The following is an 18,040-nucleotide window of genomic DNA, read 5'->3' on the forward strand; positions in this document are numbered from 1 at the left end:
TGAATACATGCAGTAAGATGCATATGAACCCCCTTTTTATTATTTAGAAAGTGCGTCAGAAATCAATAACGAATTATAAACCATAATAAATAAATTGTATAGGTCTAGCCTATATCTGTGTGTGAAATTGTTCCATCTAGGCCTCTCACGATAATTCATTTTGTTGGACGATACATTTTCCTGGAAATTATTGCGATAAACGATAATATTGTCGGCACCGTTGTAAGACCATTTTAGACCACTGACATAATGATAATATATAATAATAATTCAAGTACATCCTTTCATTCCCTTATTGAACATTCAACATTGCAAATGAAATGTGAAATAATATTGAAATATATGAATTATATATATATATATTAGGGCTGTCAAGTTAATAACGCGTTAACGTAAAAAAAAATAACGCCACTAAATATTTTAACGCGATTAACGCATGTGTATTTTTTTTCCTCGGCCGCCCCGTAGTTTCAGAGCGCATCGAGTTTAAAATACCCTCAACAAGCTGATGCTGACAGCCCCGCTCCTGCCGCCCGCTTGTGGCAGACCACACTTCCACGCTCACCGGCAGGCACCGACTGGCCATCTGGAGGACCGGGAGGGTGTGTGTATGTGTGGCCCGAGCGAGCGAGAGAGAGACCTTACGTGCTTTGTTGTTGTTAGCATCTGGTGCTAGCTAGCTGCGCTAACGGATATAAGGAGCTGTTTAAATGAAAACAGAGGAGCGCTCTATCCACACAACTGCGCCGAGCACTTGATGCAGACAGCGGGACATTGTACGAAAAGTCAGCACACTCAGCACGGATAGTGCAACATGATTGCAGCGTCCAGGCAGCTCCCGTTCGAGCATATGCCTTGAGTTGCACATAGCTCCAACGATCCATCACACACACACACACTCATTCTGCTGTTGGTTCTGGACTGGTGTTGTTGGATAAAGCTACTCCGTGTGTGGTGTCGCTGAGCCGCTGTCACGTCTGTTCCCTGATCTCTGCGTCACCGACCGATTTGATATTCGTGTGACAGAAAAAGAAAAAAAACGTCATTGTCCGGCCACGGCCGGAAAATCTGGAAGCAACGTTGCTACGCTGTAATCGATTATGTTCTATCGATGCAGAATCATCCGCATCGTAGAAACGATTAACTTCAACACCCATAATAGTTACACAGCGACAATTTGGAAATGCATCGGGATCAGAAACACCGGAATTTCCATTTTGAATTGTGTGAAATGTGTTGAAAGTACTCACTCGGACTTGTTCTGCTACTTTGTGTTGTCTCCCACAGACCCTGGTCAAACAGCTGGACACCATCCTCGGCACCTTGAGTGACATTCTGAATGAGAGGTAAGATGGAGCTCTGGACTGGTGCTGTTATGCTGTTGGAATGTCTCCCTCTTCATTGTAAGAGTGACTCGTCCCTGCTTGCCCCTAATGTGATTCTGTCTCTCACTGATTGCCCCCCGGTGTTGTTGTGTAGCAGTAAGCTGCTGTGGGAGCTGCGTCAGGACGCCGCAGCCTGCCTGGGTCTGCTCTGCACCGTGCTGAGCTACGAGGCCGAGCGCATCTTCAAGTGGCTCTTCCTCAAGTTCACCACGGGCAGCCGGGATGAGGTGAAGCTGCTGTACCTGGTGGCAGCGCAGCGCGCCCTGGAGGCCGCCGGGGAGAGGAAGGCCTTCTCTCACGTCATGCAGGTAATCCCACAGGCTCTGAGCCGGGCTCTGTTCCCACATCCCTCTCTGAGCTGCAGAAGGTGCTGATGGGAGTGTTGTGTGTGTTCCAGCTGGTGATGAGCAACCTGCAGTCCATCCTGGAGAACGTGGACACTCCGGAGCTGCTCTGTCACAGTGTGAAGTGTATCCTGCAGGTGGCGCGCTGCTACCCGCATGTCTTCAGCACCAACTTCAGAGTGAGTGCTTCACCACGGAGCGTATGTTGCTCCACGTAGACATCAGGGCAGCAGAAAGTCTCATCGCAGACCTAAACACTCGTTTCCCCCATGGACCATGGACAATCCAACATTTTGTTATCTTGTTTGAATGTATGCCTTAGAAGGTTTGGCTTATTCGAAGCCAAAGCAGTAGTACATACAAAGGTTTGGTTTATAGAAAGCTAATTTACTTTCATGTTTTTGCCTTTTTGATTTTGCATCTATGTTTGATTGCATTTATTGTGAATCGTTTTGTATGAAAGTGTCAGCTAGGCAAACGGGGTTAACGAAGGTTGTTTCTGTTTCTCCACAGGACACAGTGGACATCTTGGTGGGATGGCACATTGATCACACTCAGAAACACTCACTCACCCAGCAGGTTTCAGGTCAGTGGGGTTTTATCATTTGCACTAAACCTTTTTGGTGTTCGAACTTTGATAAGCTCTCATGGGATAAGTTGGATTGCCATGTTGTGTTTACTGCATACATCTTCTCTGCAATGACATGTGGTCAACCTGTTTATTTCTGTCTACCGGCCTGTGGCTTGAATTGACTGAATAGTTGATTTTAACGGCTTGTCTACCGGGAAGGCATGTGAGCTCTGTTTTAACCTGTTAAGCCCCAATGGCTTTTTTTCACGAAACTGTGTCCCAGGGCTTCTTAACATGTAATAAACTAGGAATGTGTCACTCACTTAACGGGAAGAAACTCAGCTAGCTGATGATGGGAACCATTTTTACCAAAACAAAACAAGTCTCACAAGAAGCGTCTAAATGAGCCCTGTGCAAAACAATTCTAACGCACTTAGCACAGAACTCTAGGTATAAATCTATCTATATACTCCACAGATTCTAGAAATATAAGTATCATCACTGAGTGATCAGAACTCGCGACAGGGGAAGCAAAACCAGACGACACACGTCGTAGCTTTAGGTAGCAAAACACGGAGATATGCTCACCGTAGCTGGTCTTCTGATCAACGTCCTGGTCAATGGCATTCCAACGAGAGAAACGCGGCCCAAGGTTAGTCCATAGGTTAACACAATGTGTCCGTCACAAAGTTATTGATAATCCATCATTCCATTTTTATGTCAACAATTGAGTTTTCATGTAATGATATCTACCTGAGTGTATGACAGCCAGGGGCGGACTGGCCATCGGGACGTTCGGGACGAATCCCGATGGGCCGGTACTGAAGTGGGCCGGTCGGAGGATGTGGGCCGGCCGGTAACCGGCAGGGCTCGACATTAAATGGCCCGCTGGCCCGGAAGCACTATTTAGACACCGCGGGCCAGCATAACGTACTTTCCACTTGCCCGCTCGGGCCACTACAAATATTGCTTTAAAAAGATGGTCCTGTGGTATTGGTATTTTGACTAGCAATTTAGTTAAATTGTTTCGTTTATCAACGCTACAACATAGCGTTCCGTGAGTCGGTTGTCGTTGTTGGGGGAAAAGCAAACCGCTGTTTGCTGCGGGAGCGCAGCGGGAGCGCGCTCCTTCACTACAGACTATCACGCCACCTAACCATTCGCCAAATGTTTTTAATACCAGCGGTAACCGGCCAAGCGCCGTGCAAAAAACAATCTTCAAATAAAAGAAAGTCAGCGGAGGAGTTAAAGGAGCGTTACAGGAAGAGGGAGAGAACGTTTCAGCTTGATCGATGGAGTTGGCTGCAGTGACGCGTCCTAAAACCTTTTTATAATCTATCGATTAGATTTATGTTTATAAAATTATAAAAGTAGGGTAGACATGTGGAGATTATCCGGCTGAACAAAACGTGCATTTATCAAACAGGTGTGTTTCCCACAGACCTTATTTCCAGCTATTTTCCAAAACCCTTGTCGAGGGAACCAGCAGCTACTTCCTGGTTTGAGGACGCGTCACCTCTCAATATGATGCCAGTATAAACAAGGTCTTCTGTCGACTCTGTACATCAATGCCGACCTATGCTGACAAGTAAGTGAAGAGTAGACAATATAAAGGTATTGGCAAAATGTCCCAGCAGTTTAGGATAATGAAGGTTCTAATCAAATCTATTACATAGCCATTACCTGTCTAACTCCTAATGACAGGAAGGCAGAAAGTGCATTATACAAATAATAATACTCATAATAGCAGACATTTTTTAACAATGACCACAATATCATTATTTTAATAAACCAAATATGAACAATTGAGGAAAATGAGGAAGAACTGATGACTCAAATGTTGTAGTACAAGTAGTAATGTAGTTAGTGCATACATTACTATGGCAACAAATGTGTTCATTTTCTTCATTATTAGTCGATTTTTTTTGGACGAATGCTCTGGGCCAGTGGTTACAATGGTGGGGCCAGTGATAATACAAGTCACAAGCTTTCCCCCCCGTCGACAATGTACTAGCGAAGTAGGGCCGGTCGAGAGTCCCGGGCTGATTTGTAGTCCCAGTCTGCCCCTGATGACAGCTTCCTGTTTTGGGTATTCTGGCTACGCGTCACTCGCACGCCGTGTGTGTGTGTGTGTGTGTGTGTGTGTGTGTGTGTGTGTGTGTGTGTGTGTGTGTGTGTGTGTGTGTGTGTGTGTGTGTGTGTGTGTGTGTGTGTGTGTGTGTGTGTGTGTGTGTGTGTGTGTGTGTGTGTGTGTTGTGTGTGTGTGTGTGTGTGTGTGTGTGTGTGTGTGTGTGTGTGTGTGTGTGTGTGTGTGTGTGTGTGTGTGTGTGTGTGTGTGTGTGTGTGTGTGTGTGTGTGGGTGTGTGTGTGTGTGTGTGTGTGTGTGTGTGTGTGTGTGTGTGTGTGTGTGTGTGTGTGTGTGTGTGTGTGTGTGTGTGTGTGTGTGTGTGTGTGTGTGTGTAAGCAATTGGCTCTAACGGTTAAAAAGAGATGATGTCAATCATCAAGAAGAGAAAGGTCAAATGACAAAAACATGTTTTTTCACTTGTTTTGCATCAATCTTGATACAGGGTACTTATTATGTCATAGTTTGGATTCCTAAAGCTTTTAGTCTACCATCCCGTCAATAAGGGTGGTTTTCACTATAAGTCATGTTTGGTTTTTTTGGACGGACACAATCATCTTTTTACTATGTCTGAATTGACTGAAATCTATATTGATTCTGACTCTTCTACATCCAACTCACAGGTTTATCATTACTTTGAGAAAACAGATTATTAATGTCCCCCTTTTAGAAGAGAAGGTCATTGTTCTGGGAATGTCCTCTTCGAGCCTGAGAGCTGGAAACAGGCTCAGGCTCAGCAGGTTGAAGTACTCAGCACTGCCTGCATCTACACGGGCTGCTTCAGGACTTCATTATCGGTCTCACTTTTATAAGCTATTTTTAATAGATGACCCAAACAAATACATCTACTTAACAGGAAAAGGGCATTGTTTACAGATGAAATAGACATTTCTGATTGTAATATACTGTGAAACGAGGATATGCGTTGATTAATGGATGAATCTACTTGCACTTCATCTGACCATCACAGCAGTGCTAAACATTGTGCCGCTGTAGATGGCAGCAGTCCAGTAGCTCATGTCCCTGCCCCCCCCCTCTGTGTGTTCAGGCTGGTTACAGAGTCTGGAGCAGTTCTGGGTGGCAGACCTGACCTTCTCCACCACTCTGCTGGGGCAGTTCCTGGAGGACATGGAAGCCTATGCAGAGGTGACGTTAGAGCATTACATGGAGCATGGACTCAGTGCTGTTCTGTTGTGGAGCACTTTGTCTTGCTCTGTGGTTTATTGTTTTACAGGCAAATACAAATAGTAATTTGAGAGAAATGTATCAATATTCTCTATCCTATAATGTATAGGTATTTATGGGTTTCAGGGTGAATTTCTGCACCACCTTATTGCCTCTGTGAATGAGTGTGCTTAAAGTGATGCTCTGTACATCCTGCCGGCTGGAGAGCATGAAGGGTTTGACTGAGTGTGCTCTGTTCAGGATCTGAACCATGTGATGTCAGGGGAGGCGCTGGATGAAGACATCCCCCCTCCCTCAGTGTCTCTGCCCAAACTGGCAGCTCTGCTGAGGGTCTTCAGTACGGTGGTCCGCAGCATCGGAGAGAGATTCAGTCCCTTCAGAGGACCCCCCATCAATGAGGTCTACGTCAACGATGTAAGAGCTACACCTCCGACATCCTGGGGGGGGCGGTTAATATTATAAAGATGTTCTGAGAAGCAGATCCAGTCGCATGAACTAGGGATGTTAAGATTCACCGGCATGAAGGTTCAAGATGCGAGTGCACCGGTAGAAAGAGTGCACATCGGCTACAGTGTGGGTTGAACTCGCGATGCATCGATTGTAGCGTCTTTGCTTCGGTAAAATACCGATTCATTCATATAAAATCCTCTCATCCCGTCAGCACTCCGCAGAGACGACCTTTGATCTCTGCTTCGCACTACCGAGGCCGAGAGTCTCAGATATCAACACACATGGAAGTCGAGGAGAAAGAGAAACACAGCGCACTGCAAAATACCTACAAATCAAACGTTTGGCAACACTTGGGATTGTTCAAGAAAGACGGACAACTTGAAAAATCGCTCGCAAATTGTAAACGATGCCGAGCCGCTTTAAAGTACACAAGTAGTACGAGGAACTTAGCGACGCACATAAAGAGGGGACATGGGGTCTGTGGCTGAAAAGAGAAACCTGGAAGTTAGACATGAGATAAATCACTCAGTGGGGTGTTCTGTCAGAGAGAGGTGTTTAGTGTACAGCAGCCTGTGACGGCCAATCACAGTTTACATGTCTTCCTCACTGTAAGCAGTTATGAAATACCTGTTTGGAAAGAGGTTATTTGTGTTCTTTATCGTTCCTATAGAACCCACTGCTTTCTGCTCTCTGGTGAGTCAGCCTATGAGTGTTCAGCACATCAGGCAGCAGCTGTATGGGCTTGGCTCTATGGTAGCTGTTATCAGCACATTGTTAATCATGAGCAATGCATCCTTACATAGTTTAACTGTGAGGGGTTATCACATGGTGCTGCACTCTGGAGACAGAGGACAGAACGACACTTGTGAAAAGGCCAGTCTGTGAAAGGTCCAAGTGTTTGTTTTGTTTAAGGTCCAAAGAAACGGCATGATGGGATGCGCAGTACAAGTAGAGAGAACCAAATATGTAAAGCACTTTTTTGTTAATGTATGATTTGCTGCATATGAGGAATAAAACAAAAATCCTCTGTCGTACCAAATTGAATTGTATCATTATTTTGCTTCGTGTTGAATCGCACCGTATCGCATAATGTTGAATCGCATCGTATCGAACTGTATCGCAGCAGGGGTGCATCGTATCGCATCGCCTGGTGCTTCAAAGGTATCGGTAATGTATCTTATCGTTGGCAGCGTATCGAGATGCGATGAGATATTTGAGTCATGGTATCTGAACCTGTTCTGTTTCCTCAGGTTCTGAGCCGGGTTCTGTCCTGTGTGTCGACGGCGAAGCAGGTCCAGTTCTCTGAGCCGGTCCTCACGGCGGGGAACGAGTGTGTGGGGGTGCTGCTGACCAGTGTGGAGCCCTACGGCCTGCTGATGGAGGCCATCCTCGCCTACGGCCTGGACCAGCTGGACTGCTGTCAGGCTTGCGGCCCTGACTACAACCTGGCAGTGCTCAGCCTCGTCACCTTGGTAACGCCACTTTAAGAGCTTGATCACACCGGTTTCACTTGTTCTGATTACACTGTGGTTTCACACGGAGCGAGTTTCATAAAGCTTATTTGTGTTTACATGTTCAGTCTATTTGTTGTTCTTGGAGTTTTACACCTGTAAGGTTTGTTTTGGTTCTGGTTGCTCTTGTGGGTCGAATGTTATTCCTCTCTACCGAACTGTAGCACTTTTGTTTGTTTTGCTTTTGATGTCATTTTGACTGCATGGTCTTTCAGATCATAGACCAGATCAACACGAGGCTGCCTGCGGCCTTCGTTGAGAAATTGTTGGCACCCGAGTCCCGCCTGCTGACGCTGCGCTTCCATCGAGAGAAAGAGGTGAGCAATGTGTGTTGCTGTGTCAAAACATGTGGGCTTGTAACATTACGGGCCATTGGTTCATGTTCCAACACGTAAGGCTTGGTTTATTCTCTATGTAGCTAATACGCTGCGGAGCCACACATGTGGGGCATCCAGACTCTCAGCCAGGCATAGTGGAGAAAGCACGAGCATACATCTGCAACTGTTTTGTGATCTGCTCCCACTCCTCTGAAGTAACGCTCCCTCGTTCAGCTCGCTCTGCGGGTGTGACTTTCTTGCCGTCATAATCATTCATATCTAGACATCCATGATTTCATGATTGCTATGAGCACAACATTATTTCTAGCCTCTTATTAAAACGTACACATTTTAGATGGAGGATAACTGTATTTTTACATTTGACTGCAGAACAATTAAATAATTCAATTATTAATGAATTATTATTAGTTTAGCCATTATTGGAATTTAGGGGCCCAAAGCAGAACAAATAGACCCAGACAAAGAGAAGCGTAATGACTTTAAGTGGAGTACTGTAAGGGTGAGGGCTATTGTTTCATGGTTGAGGTTTGGTTGTAATCATTTGAAAGAAAAGAAAGTGAAATAAAACACATTTGATAAACCCGCATGTGGTTATTCCCCAGGTGATGTCAGCAGTTCTGGCGGTGTACAAGGCGCTGCTGAGTCTGAAGAACATCCCCACGCTGGAGGCAGCGTATAAGCTGGTTCTGGGGGAGATGGCCTGTGCGCTGTCCAGCCTGACGGGGACCCTGGAGCCCAGCGAGAGTGCCCCGGCCCCCAGCAGCATTTGCCCCAGCATCCAGCACCCCACTTTTGCTTCCCTCACCCTACCCCCTGAGAAGGCACAGTTTATCGTGATCTTCAACCTCAACACCCTGACCACCATCGGAAACACCAAGAACTCTCTCATCGGGGTCAGTCTCTTTTTACTGATGCTCGCTAAACAACACTCGCACAGCTAGTAACGGCATTGTATCACTGAGGCTAAAGGCTGAGGCAGCTGCTTACGGAACATAGGAACTGGCTTGGCTGCCTCAAGAAAAAGATGCGGGCCCTTGCTGCTACGTAGTCTAGTTACCACCCGAGTGAACCTGGACATGTTTAGGCCCCCAAAGCATATGTTAGAAATGAATAGTAGTGCCCCGGCACATAGAAACTGCTGGACGCTAACTTGCATATGTTGGGCAGCTTTGGAGTGGTTTTGGGGGTTATTGAGGATGCCGAGTCCATTTCTGACATTTTCACGAAAAATAATATCAGTTTTAACCATAGAGTGACCGTGTTTGTCCTCTCAGTGGGCAGCAAAACACCTCTTACAACCTTGGCGCTTCTAACGCCCCAAAACAACCCACTTATAAGGGTCCCTATGTTTGGTTTTGGTTTCATTATGGATTTAAAATGTCTCTATGAAGATTTCCTGTCCCTCCACATTCCACAACACCATCACCCCCGCTTCAGTTCTGTAGTCTGGCTATTTTAGCGTCCGCCCTAAGACTCTTGAGTATGGCGACCAATCAATGACAACCTGTGCCCGTTACGCAGCCTGCTTGACTCGCCTTGCTGGACCCGATCATCCTGTCACTGCCTGTCACTGTAACCAGAGACTATGGACTGCAGTGTAGTTCCTATGCTTTACTGATGCATCTAAAAGGGGCATTGATCCAGTTCTAACCAGGTGAAAGTGCTGTCTCACTAAACGCATCGTGGTGTCATTGTCCTGATGAACTGTTACATGGCCGTGTGTTTATTGTTGGAGTGTCTTCTGTCTCTGAAGATGTGGGCGTTGTCTCCTACGGTCTTCACCCTGCTCAGTCACGACATGACGCTGGTCCACGCCGAGTTGGCTGTCTTCTACCCTGCCATCCAGTATGCTGCGCTCTACACCCTGTACTCCCACTGCACCAGGTAGCACACACACACACACACACACACACACACACACACACACACACACACACACACACACACACACACACACACACACACACACACACACACACACACACACACACACACACACATGTATCCCTGGCTTCAGAAGTATGTTCTTCCTGCATGTCACATGTGTGTTCCCTGAGGAGCTCCTAAGAAAGGAGGCTGTTGATCTGGTGGGACGCGTCGGAGGTTTAGAGGGAACGTAGCCGTAGAGATGAAGGCACAGATGAACCTGTAGGAGCTGCTCTGATGTCACTGCTCCTGACCGCCTGTCTCTTCTGTTTGTTCAGACACGATCACTTCATCTCGTCCAGCCTGTCGTCCTCCCCCTCCCTGTTTGATGGCGCCGTCATCAGCACCGTCACCACGGCCACAAAGAAACATTTCAGCACGCTGCTAAATCTTCTGGGAGGTCTGCTAGCCAAGGAGCACCTCCCCCCCGAGGCCAGGTTCTTCATCACACCAACTTACACCACGACTAAAACTCAACGATGAACTGTCAGGACATTAACAGTTAAATAAAAACGACTACTTGGATAGTGATACCCATGCACAGCCTCAGAATGTGCCACATGGAAAGCCATCCCATTAGTAGTCCACAGTGCGTGGTGAGCTAACGTGTTGTTCCACTAGGAGTCACTCTGGGCACACACAGCAGGGTGGAACCGTTCAGGACCAATCAAATAACCATACTCGGGGAAAGCTACCAGTTTTGTATTTATAACCTTAATAAATAAGTAAGCATTTCATTAAACAAACCTAATAATTAAATACAAATCATTGCTATTGCTTTCTATGGATCTATTCTTATTTTTTAAACAAATTTGGAAGGGGTTTTCCCCAACTTCTTTTTGTATTTGAACGTCTCAAGAACAAACGTACAAGATTGCCATATTTACGTACTATTTTGTCCAGCTGCACCAATAATGAAATAATCATTTCTAGAATGCCCAGCGTATACACAAAAGTCATTTTATAAACCAAGAACAGAAACGATTGACGGAATGAAAACAATAACTACAGCAGACACAAAAAAGAGATTAAAAAAAGAAAGAGAAACCCCTGCATAGTCATAAACGATGGATCCATTTCATGTTCGTGTGTGTGAACAGAACAGAAACAGGTTTATTGCCAAGCAGCTTAACACAAACGAAGGATTTGCCTTGGTGTACATGGTGCAAAGACACAGTTCAAGGAAATAAAAAGCCAAACAATACAAAACAATTAGAAAACTATTATACGTTAAGATATAGAACATTATTTACATGAAATCTGGATATATCAAAAAACGACGTACAATATCAGTGCAAAGTACTCAGAATAATGAAATGTGTGCAGCATCTAAAGAGTTTTGAGATGTATTCATTTGAGATAATGAAGTGGATCCACAGCTCTAACAGCTCTGTCGCTCTGTCAGGAGGCTGCTGCTGACCTGGGCTCAGGAGATCTCTGTGCTGATGAAGACGTCTGACAACTACAGCCCCCTCTTCTCCCTGCCCTCCTTCAACAAGTTCTGCAGAGGCCTGCTGGCTAACGGTGAGCCCCCTACGTCCAGCACATCTGTAGTTCATCTTGCCTTTCCCACAGGTCAAGCGGCTCATGTTGTTCCTCCTCCTTTTCTGTGCACAGGTCTCAATGAAGACCAGAGTATCTGCCTCCAGACCTGCCACAGTCTGCAGGTCCTCTCCTCCTCTCTGTCCACGGAGCTGCTGCAGAGGTCAACATCAAACTAAACTCCAGCACCAACTGCTCTCAGGAAGGCATTTACATGTGGTAATGATTCCCTCTGCTCTGTTCTCCTATCAGGTGTGTGGATGTGTGCAGAGTGCAGTTGGTGCACTCAGCAGTGAGGGTGAGGCAGGCCTACGGCAAGCTGCTCAGGACAATCCCCCTCCATGTGGCTTTAAGGTGAGATTCAGCTCTCCACATGCCAACTCTGTTTGACTAAATGATATTACAACTGGAAACACCATGACTGTGGACCAGCTGGTCTATTGAATTAAACACTTTTTGTTTTGTTCAACTAACTCAATATGAATATATGCACCATATAAGTTAGTTGAAGTTATAAATCAGTGTTTCCCCTAGGATGGAGTCATAGCAGCGGTGCTAAGGCGCGTGGGCGCAGCCTAATGTGAGCGAGGAGTGCGTGGCATTTTTTAGTGTGTGCGAAGTGCGCCCCGCCACCTTGTTTCTGTGTCGGCACAAGACTCTTGAGGCCTAGTACCAGGGCCGGTTCTAGCCAATTTGCTGCCCTAGGCGAGATTTTATATGTAAAGAATAAATAAAATCTCTACCAAAGTCAATAAGTTTCTGTTTTTGTAGTGTATTTACACTACAAAAACAGAAACTTATTGACTTAGGTAATATACGTCAAAATATACGTCAAAATGGCTTCAAATGTATTCAGTATTGTATGAACATGTTTGAATTGGGGGGTGGACGTCCCCCCCCCCCGGGAAGATTTTTTTTTGAACATTTTAAAGTCAAATGCTTCAATCTGGTGCACTTTGAGCACACATTAGATCTAGGGGGTACAACTCTAAACACCCATATGAAAAAGATCGGTTTACATTTTAATAATCAAATAAGTATGTGAACATAACCAATAACCTACCATAGCCAATAACAAATACATGTAACTTATTTTATTTTTGTTGTTCATTCATATCTTATTTGACCTAGTTAACATTGATTTATTTATGCATATTTTTTGTACCTCTCCAACTATAGCGACAGCAGGAAACAAACCAAGTCGCTGAGAGGCTGAGGCACGCTAAAAAAGTACTTGCTGAGATCAAAAGCGCCGTTTCATTGTATTGTAGTTTAATGACAAACAACGTGGTTCTCAGACATAGAGATTGTTATAATAATCAAAGCAATCGTAAATCTTGCGGTCAACAAAAAAGTACAACGGCCCTGTGTCACCCTCTCTTCCACACACACACCTCACGCAGGTGAACAGGATCATGAGTGCCGCCCATACCCATGTGACCCAAGCTAACCAATCGATAGTGATCAAACAAAGATCTTATATTAAAACATAAAGGATTACTAAACACGTGTCATGGCTCCTACACCAACTTTAAACTATATTTTTGGAATACTGTCCTATAGTTTACATTGGAATGATTTCAAACCTGTTTTTATTTATCCTAATAATTATAAAGGAGAGCCTTGGAAATATGTGTTTACGTAATTTGTGGTCAAACCGTTTGAGACCCACTGAGATAACTTGGACTAAAGTGAACTATCTAAACACTCAGAGTCCTTTACCTCCCTGAGCCTCTCCGTCTGACAGGAGAGCTCTCATCCAGCCTGGTTGTAGAAACATCTACTTCTTCTATCCGTTAGCGCAGCTAGCAACAGATTCTAATAACAACAGCGCCGGTGCGCCCTCTCTCTCTCTCCCTCGTTCGCCCTCGCTCACTCGCACTTTGGTTGTGAGCTGCGGGCGCCAGATAAGCCAACATCCCCCATTTTCATGACTTACAGCGCCCATCGTACAGGGCCAATGAAAAGTGTAACCGGGATGAAAAGGGTGTTACATTTACTTAATTATAAATGTTGTTACATCAAGGCCGAACATTAGGATGAGCACCAACGGTCAAATGTTTTTTCCATCCCAGAGCTGTCAGCGCAGCGCCTCCAGATCTGGCGCCCTAGGCGACCGTCTGTGTCGCCTATACCAAAAATCGGCCCTGCCTAGTACATACAGTGGCAATGTCTCAACATTTAGCAAAAATACACCTTTATTGAACATACAGTAACACAATACTAAAATCCACATAACAAACAATCAAAAATGAAAAAGGGTCGCCACTTATTATTATTATTTTAATAAATTAAAAAAATAGTTTGGGTACCTGGCTGGCGCCCCCTAGCGGCGGCGCGTATTTCAGCAGCGGCGCTGCACCGCCACTATTTGTATATAGGGGAAACACTGCAAGCAATAATCCTCCTGAGTTATTAATTGTTTTTGGTCAAGGACCTCAAACCTTAAGGCGTAATGACAACAAATAAATGTGATAAATTGGTTTAGAAAGTAAATAAACCAAAAATACTCCAAGTCATGTACAGGGACTAACATGATAATACATTACAAGTTTAGACTGAAGGAGTCATGTCCTAAGGAAAATGATTTTCTGGTTTTTAATCTCTTAATTGCTCCGATTTTTGACATCCCAATGGTTTAACACAAGACTGGTGCCAATGAATGTACCTGGTGCATGACTTGATGATTGTGTTTCCCCACAGTAACCACGGCCACCCTGAGATGAGGGAGATCTCTCTGGCCATCCGTCACAACATGAGCCGAGCTCCCAGCACCACCTTCCACCCCCAGGACTTCAGCGACCTCATCAGCTTCATCCTGTACGGAGTCCTGCACCGCGGGGGGTACGTCATTTCAAACAACCTCTGCTACTGTTCTCTTACTGTCTCAGACATTTTGAAAGAAAGTCAGTCAACCTTCGAGCAGACATAATGGCCATCCATTAGAAGAGAGAACAGTGGAGTATTTGTCTTCTTCAGGAGGTCAAGTTGATATTTGAATAATACACCATTATTAAAAAGATTCCCCACAACCACTGCGTAACTGTCCATTACATTTACATATAATATAAATGTGTCTTTGGCACTGGCAAGTAAGAAGTAAGAATGGTTTGTTCTTCCACTGTTTCGGGTTGAAGTATATCCGGTTTCTGGATGGCTCAGTCATGGATCCCAGCGAGTCCCTCTGCAGATGAACGTGCATACCATAACAGAATGTCTTTCAATGCTGAGCTTCTCTTTCCTGTCTGACAGGAAGGACCCCTGGCTGGAGCGCCTGTACTACAGCTGCCAGCGGCTGGAGAAGAGGGACGGCCGAGCGGCTGCAGACAGCTGCAGGCCGGGGGTGGTGCCGCGGGTGCTGCTGAAGACCGAGGCGGTGATGTGGCAGTGGGCCGTGTGGGAGGCTGCTCAGTTCACCGTGCTGTCCAAACTCAGAACCCCGCTGGGCCGCGCTCAGGACACCTTCCAGACCATCGAAGGTAGGAAGGCCAGGTCCTCTGTGTCACAGGCACATACAATTCATTTGCATTACATTGCATTTAGCTGACGCTTTTATCCAGAGCCACTTACAATAAGTGCGTTCGACCAGGAAGACACAACCTTGAAGAAAACAGAATCATAAAGTACATCAGGTTTCATAGAGCCAAGCATTTCAAGTGCTGCTCAACTGGCTTTAGATAAGCCAGTCCTTTATTAGTATATAAGTGCTCTGTTAGCAGTGCTTTGTTAATAGTTGTATCGCTCGAGGTGGAGTCGAAGGAGATGAGTTTTCAGTCTGCGCCGGAAGGTGTGTAAGCTATCTGCTGTCCTGATGTCAATGGGAGCTCATTCCACCATTTTGGAGCCAGGATCATTTGGGTTTCAAGCCTTTTCTATCTTGGAATGCTATAGCAGGTTGTTCCAAAGTCATGAGGCTAATGTGCATACGGTTGTGGGTATAAGGGGCCACCTCAGGATGTGTGTGATGTGGTAATATGTGAAAGCCACCTATTAAGCAAAATACATTCTGATAAAGTTTTTTTTGTTTTTCAAAGAGAGGCAGGGGTCAATACACTGATTTTTAAATCACTGCTGTGTTTGAGAGATCGTAGGGAAATTATCCAATTTCACATAATTGGTCCAAAGAAATGTGATTTAGTTGCTGCAATGGATTTGCCATTGAGTATCTGAACCTGCAAAGTAGTGTCTGGCTTGTTCATGAGATACTCTTCCTTCACACTTGGTGACAGTAGGTAGCGCATGAATGACCTTGTTAATAAAAGACAGTAGGATGAAGTGATGCGCGGGGTGTAGGGACAAGACGGACAGGAAAGGACACATATATGAGAAGGGAACATGCAGACTCTCAATTGGGTCCCAGACACAATTGTAACCCAGAGGAAAAGCTGAGGATGTGTGGTGGTTTATCTTCCGTTTGGATTCACTTTACTGAATGTGTTTTGTTCATGTTCAAAATGTACGTTGTTTTCCTTGAACAGAAAAACAAGTTGAATGTGCTCTGGTTCAAAATGGATATTTTCTGTGTGTATAGAGGCATGTTGTTATGGTCTAATCGTACAGTGCTTTGGTAATACTGTAATATGCCAGTCCCCTGTTGGACATGACCTGGAGACGTTGTGGTTCACAGGGTCTCAAAGCTCCCTTCATTCTCCCCCCTCTGTTTCAGGAATGATCCGGAGCCTGGCGGCCCACAGTCTGAACCCGGAGCAGGATGTGGGAGCCTGGGCCGGGACTGGGGGGGACGGAGATGGTCACCACTCCAATCAGCTGCGCCTGGCTCTGCTGCTGCAGTATGTGGAGAACCTGGAGAAGCTCATGTACAACGCCTACGAGGGCTGCGCCAATGCTCTCACTGCCCCCCCGAAGGTGAAGCTCCATACTGCACAGCCTCTCCAGCACTAACATTCAGGAGTGCTGAGACCTTGGAAGACAATTGAAATATCAGTCATTAATAAAGAAGGCGTTTATTAGCTTTAAGGAATATTCCCTTCTCCTGTGTCCCAGGGTATCCGGACGTTCTTCTACACCAACCGGCAGACGTGCCAGGACTGGCTGACGAGGATCCGCCTGGCGCTGATGAGAGTCGGGCTTCTGTCGGGCCAGCCAGCGGTCACCATTCGCCACGGCTTCGACTTGCTGACGGAGATTAAAAACAGCAACACGCAGGTCTGTTGCAGGTCGTAGCCTGCACACAGGAAGCCCAGTCTGTGGAACTTCAGGGTGTATAGTTCACATTGTAAAGTGATACTGATTATAAGGGGGTGGGTCTCTAGGAAATCAGGTTGTTAGGGTTTTCTCAGGATTTGAATGTGTCTTGATTAAGGAACCTGGGAACTATGTGTAACATAGTGACATCACTTTGTGACACTCAAGCTATTGGCTAGCACTCCATCCCATTGTAAGTGATAGGCTAAGGGGCGGGACATCTCTAAGCGGATGACCAATCACAACGGAGCCGGCCAGCTAACCAATCAGAGCAGACTGGTTTCAGACAGGGTGAAAAGAGGTGCTGCAGCACAGGCAGTGTGAGACCAATAAAGAGCTTCTTGAACATTACAGCATGGAGACATGTCCCGGTAGAGACACTACATACTGATGTACACCTGGACATCAGCACAATAGGGCCCCTTAAGTAAATACTTAATATAGAGATAAGGACTCATTTCAAAATTATACTTTTTAAAAGAAACAATTTAGCCCATTAGGCTACAGACATTCCTGACAGACATATTAAAAGCTACCAAACAATCGCACTACTTCCAGTTTAGGAGTGCATATATAACACCCTAACCCTTGTGAGGTTCTGGACAGCCATACACAGGCAGAAACAAAAACAAATCGATTCCAATCAATTTCATTAAAAAGCTAAATTGTGACACTAGAACTAGTTTTTTCGATCGATACCTTAAAGACATCCAGCACACATACCTAGCACGAGTGATTTAGATTACACAGGGGTGTGGTTATCTGATGGTATAAACTAGTAGTAGACTGACTGCATGTTCTGCCTCTCAGGGTCCAGAGATGGAGGTTCCTCTGACGCTGCTGGTGGAGGCTCTGTGTGAGCTGCGCTGTCCAGAGGCCATCCAGGGCCTGGCCGCCTGGAGCCTCAGCACCACGGGCCGAAACCTGGGCTGGCTGCCCTCCGTGGCCCTGCAGGCGGAGGGACGGTGAGCAGCCCCACCTCACACACACATCCTCAGGGCTAAGCATATCCATGTGATTGGTTTGGCTATTTGGTTCCTCTATTTAAAAGTGTGTGTTTGTGTGTTCAGGTTTGAGAAGGCAGCTCTGGAGTATCAGGATCAGCTGTCTGCTGCCACAGGGATGGACTACAGCATCAAAAGCCCAGAATGCAGTCTGCTCAAAATCTCCAGCAACACCAGCAGCCCCAAACACACCAGCAACGGTAACCAGAGATATCCACAGTAGACGCAGGCCAACTACTCTGTTCTTACATCTGCACCGCACTCACTAGGTCTACATTGCAGTTAATGACTCCGACATTTAAATAAGTTGCAAAGATAAATTAATTTGCTAATAGTATAGGGGCCATTAATAGAGCGGTGCAGTGACAGCGTATTTTTGTAGACGGCCCGGGGGTTCGGAATGGCTCCCTCGACAAAAAGCAATGGGATTCTTTCATTGGATTATTGCAGTAAA

The 18,040-nt window shown here is 45.7% G+C and overlaps 1 protein-coding gene across 1 annotated transcript in view; it reads left to right on the plus strand.

Moving 5' to 3' along the window:
- Positions 1-18,040, plus strand: part of smg1 (SMG1 nonsense mediated mRNA decay associated PI3K related kinase) — an 80,003-nt gene that overhangs the window by 15,584 nt on the left and 46,379 nt on the right. Inside the window, 20 exon segments of the mRNA XM_034089547.1 lie at positions 1,288-1,346; positions 1,480-1,693; positions 1,783-1,908; positions 2,243-2,315; positions 5,474-5,571; positions 5,851-6,024; positions 7,311-7,532; positions 7,787-7,888; positions 8,512-8,802; positions 9,663-9,793; positions 10,114-10,272; positions 11,241-11,359; positions 11,453-11,540; positions 11,630-11,731; positions 14,081-14,221; positions 14,630-14,856; positions 16,044-16,243; positions 16,382-16,543; positions 17,393-17,547; positions 17,653-17,786. Of these exon segments, the coding sequence (XP_033945438.1) occupies positions 1,288-1,346; positions 1,480-1,693; positions 1,783-1,908; positions 2,243-2,315; positions 5,474-5,571; positions 5,851-6,024; positions 7,311-7,532; positions 7,787-7,888; positions 8,512-8,802; positions 9,663-9,793; positions 10,114-10,272; positions 11,241-11,359; positions 11,453-11,540; positions 11,630-11,731; positions 14,081-14,221; positions 14,630-14,856; positions 16,044-16,243; positions 16,382-16,543; positions 17,393-17,547; positions 17,653-17,786 (2,977 nt within the window).

This window comes from Pseudochaenichthys georgianus, chromosome 8 (genome assembly GCF_902827115.2).
Source record: "Pseudochaenichthys georgianus chromosome 8, fPseGeo1.2, whole genome shotgun sequence".
NCBI classification, from domain to species: Eukaryota; Metazoa; Chordata; class Actinopteri; order Perciformes; family Channichthyidae; genus Pseudochaenichthys; species Pseudochaenichthys georgianus.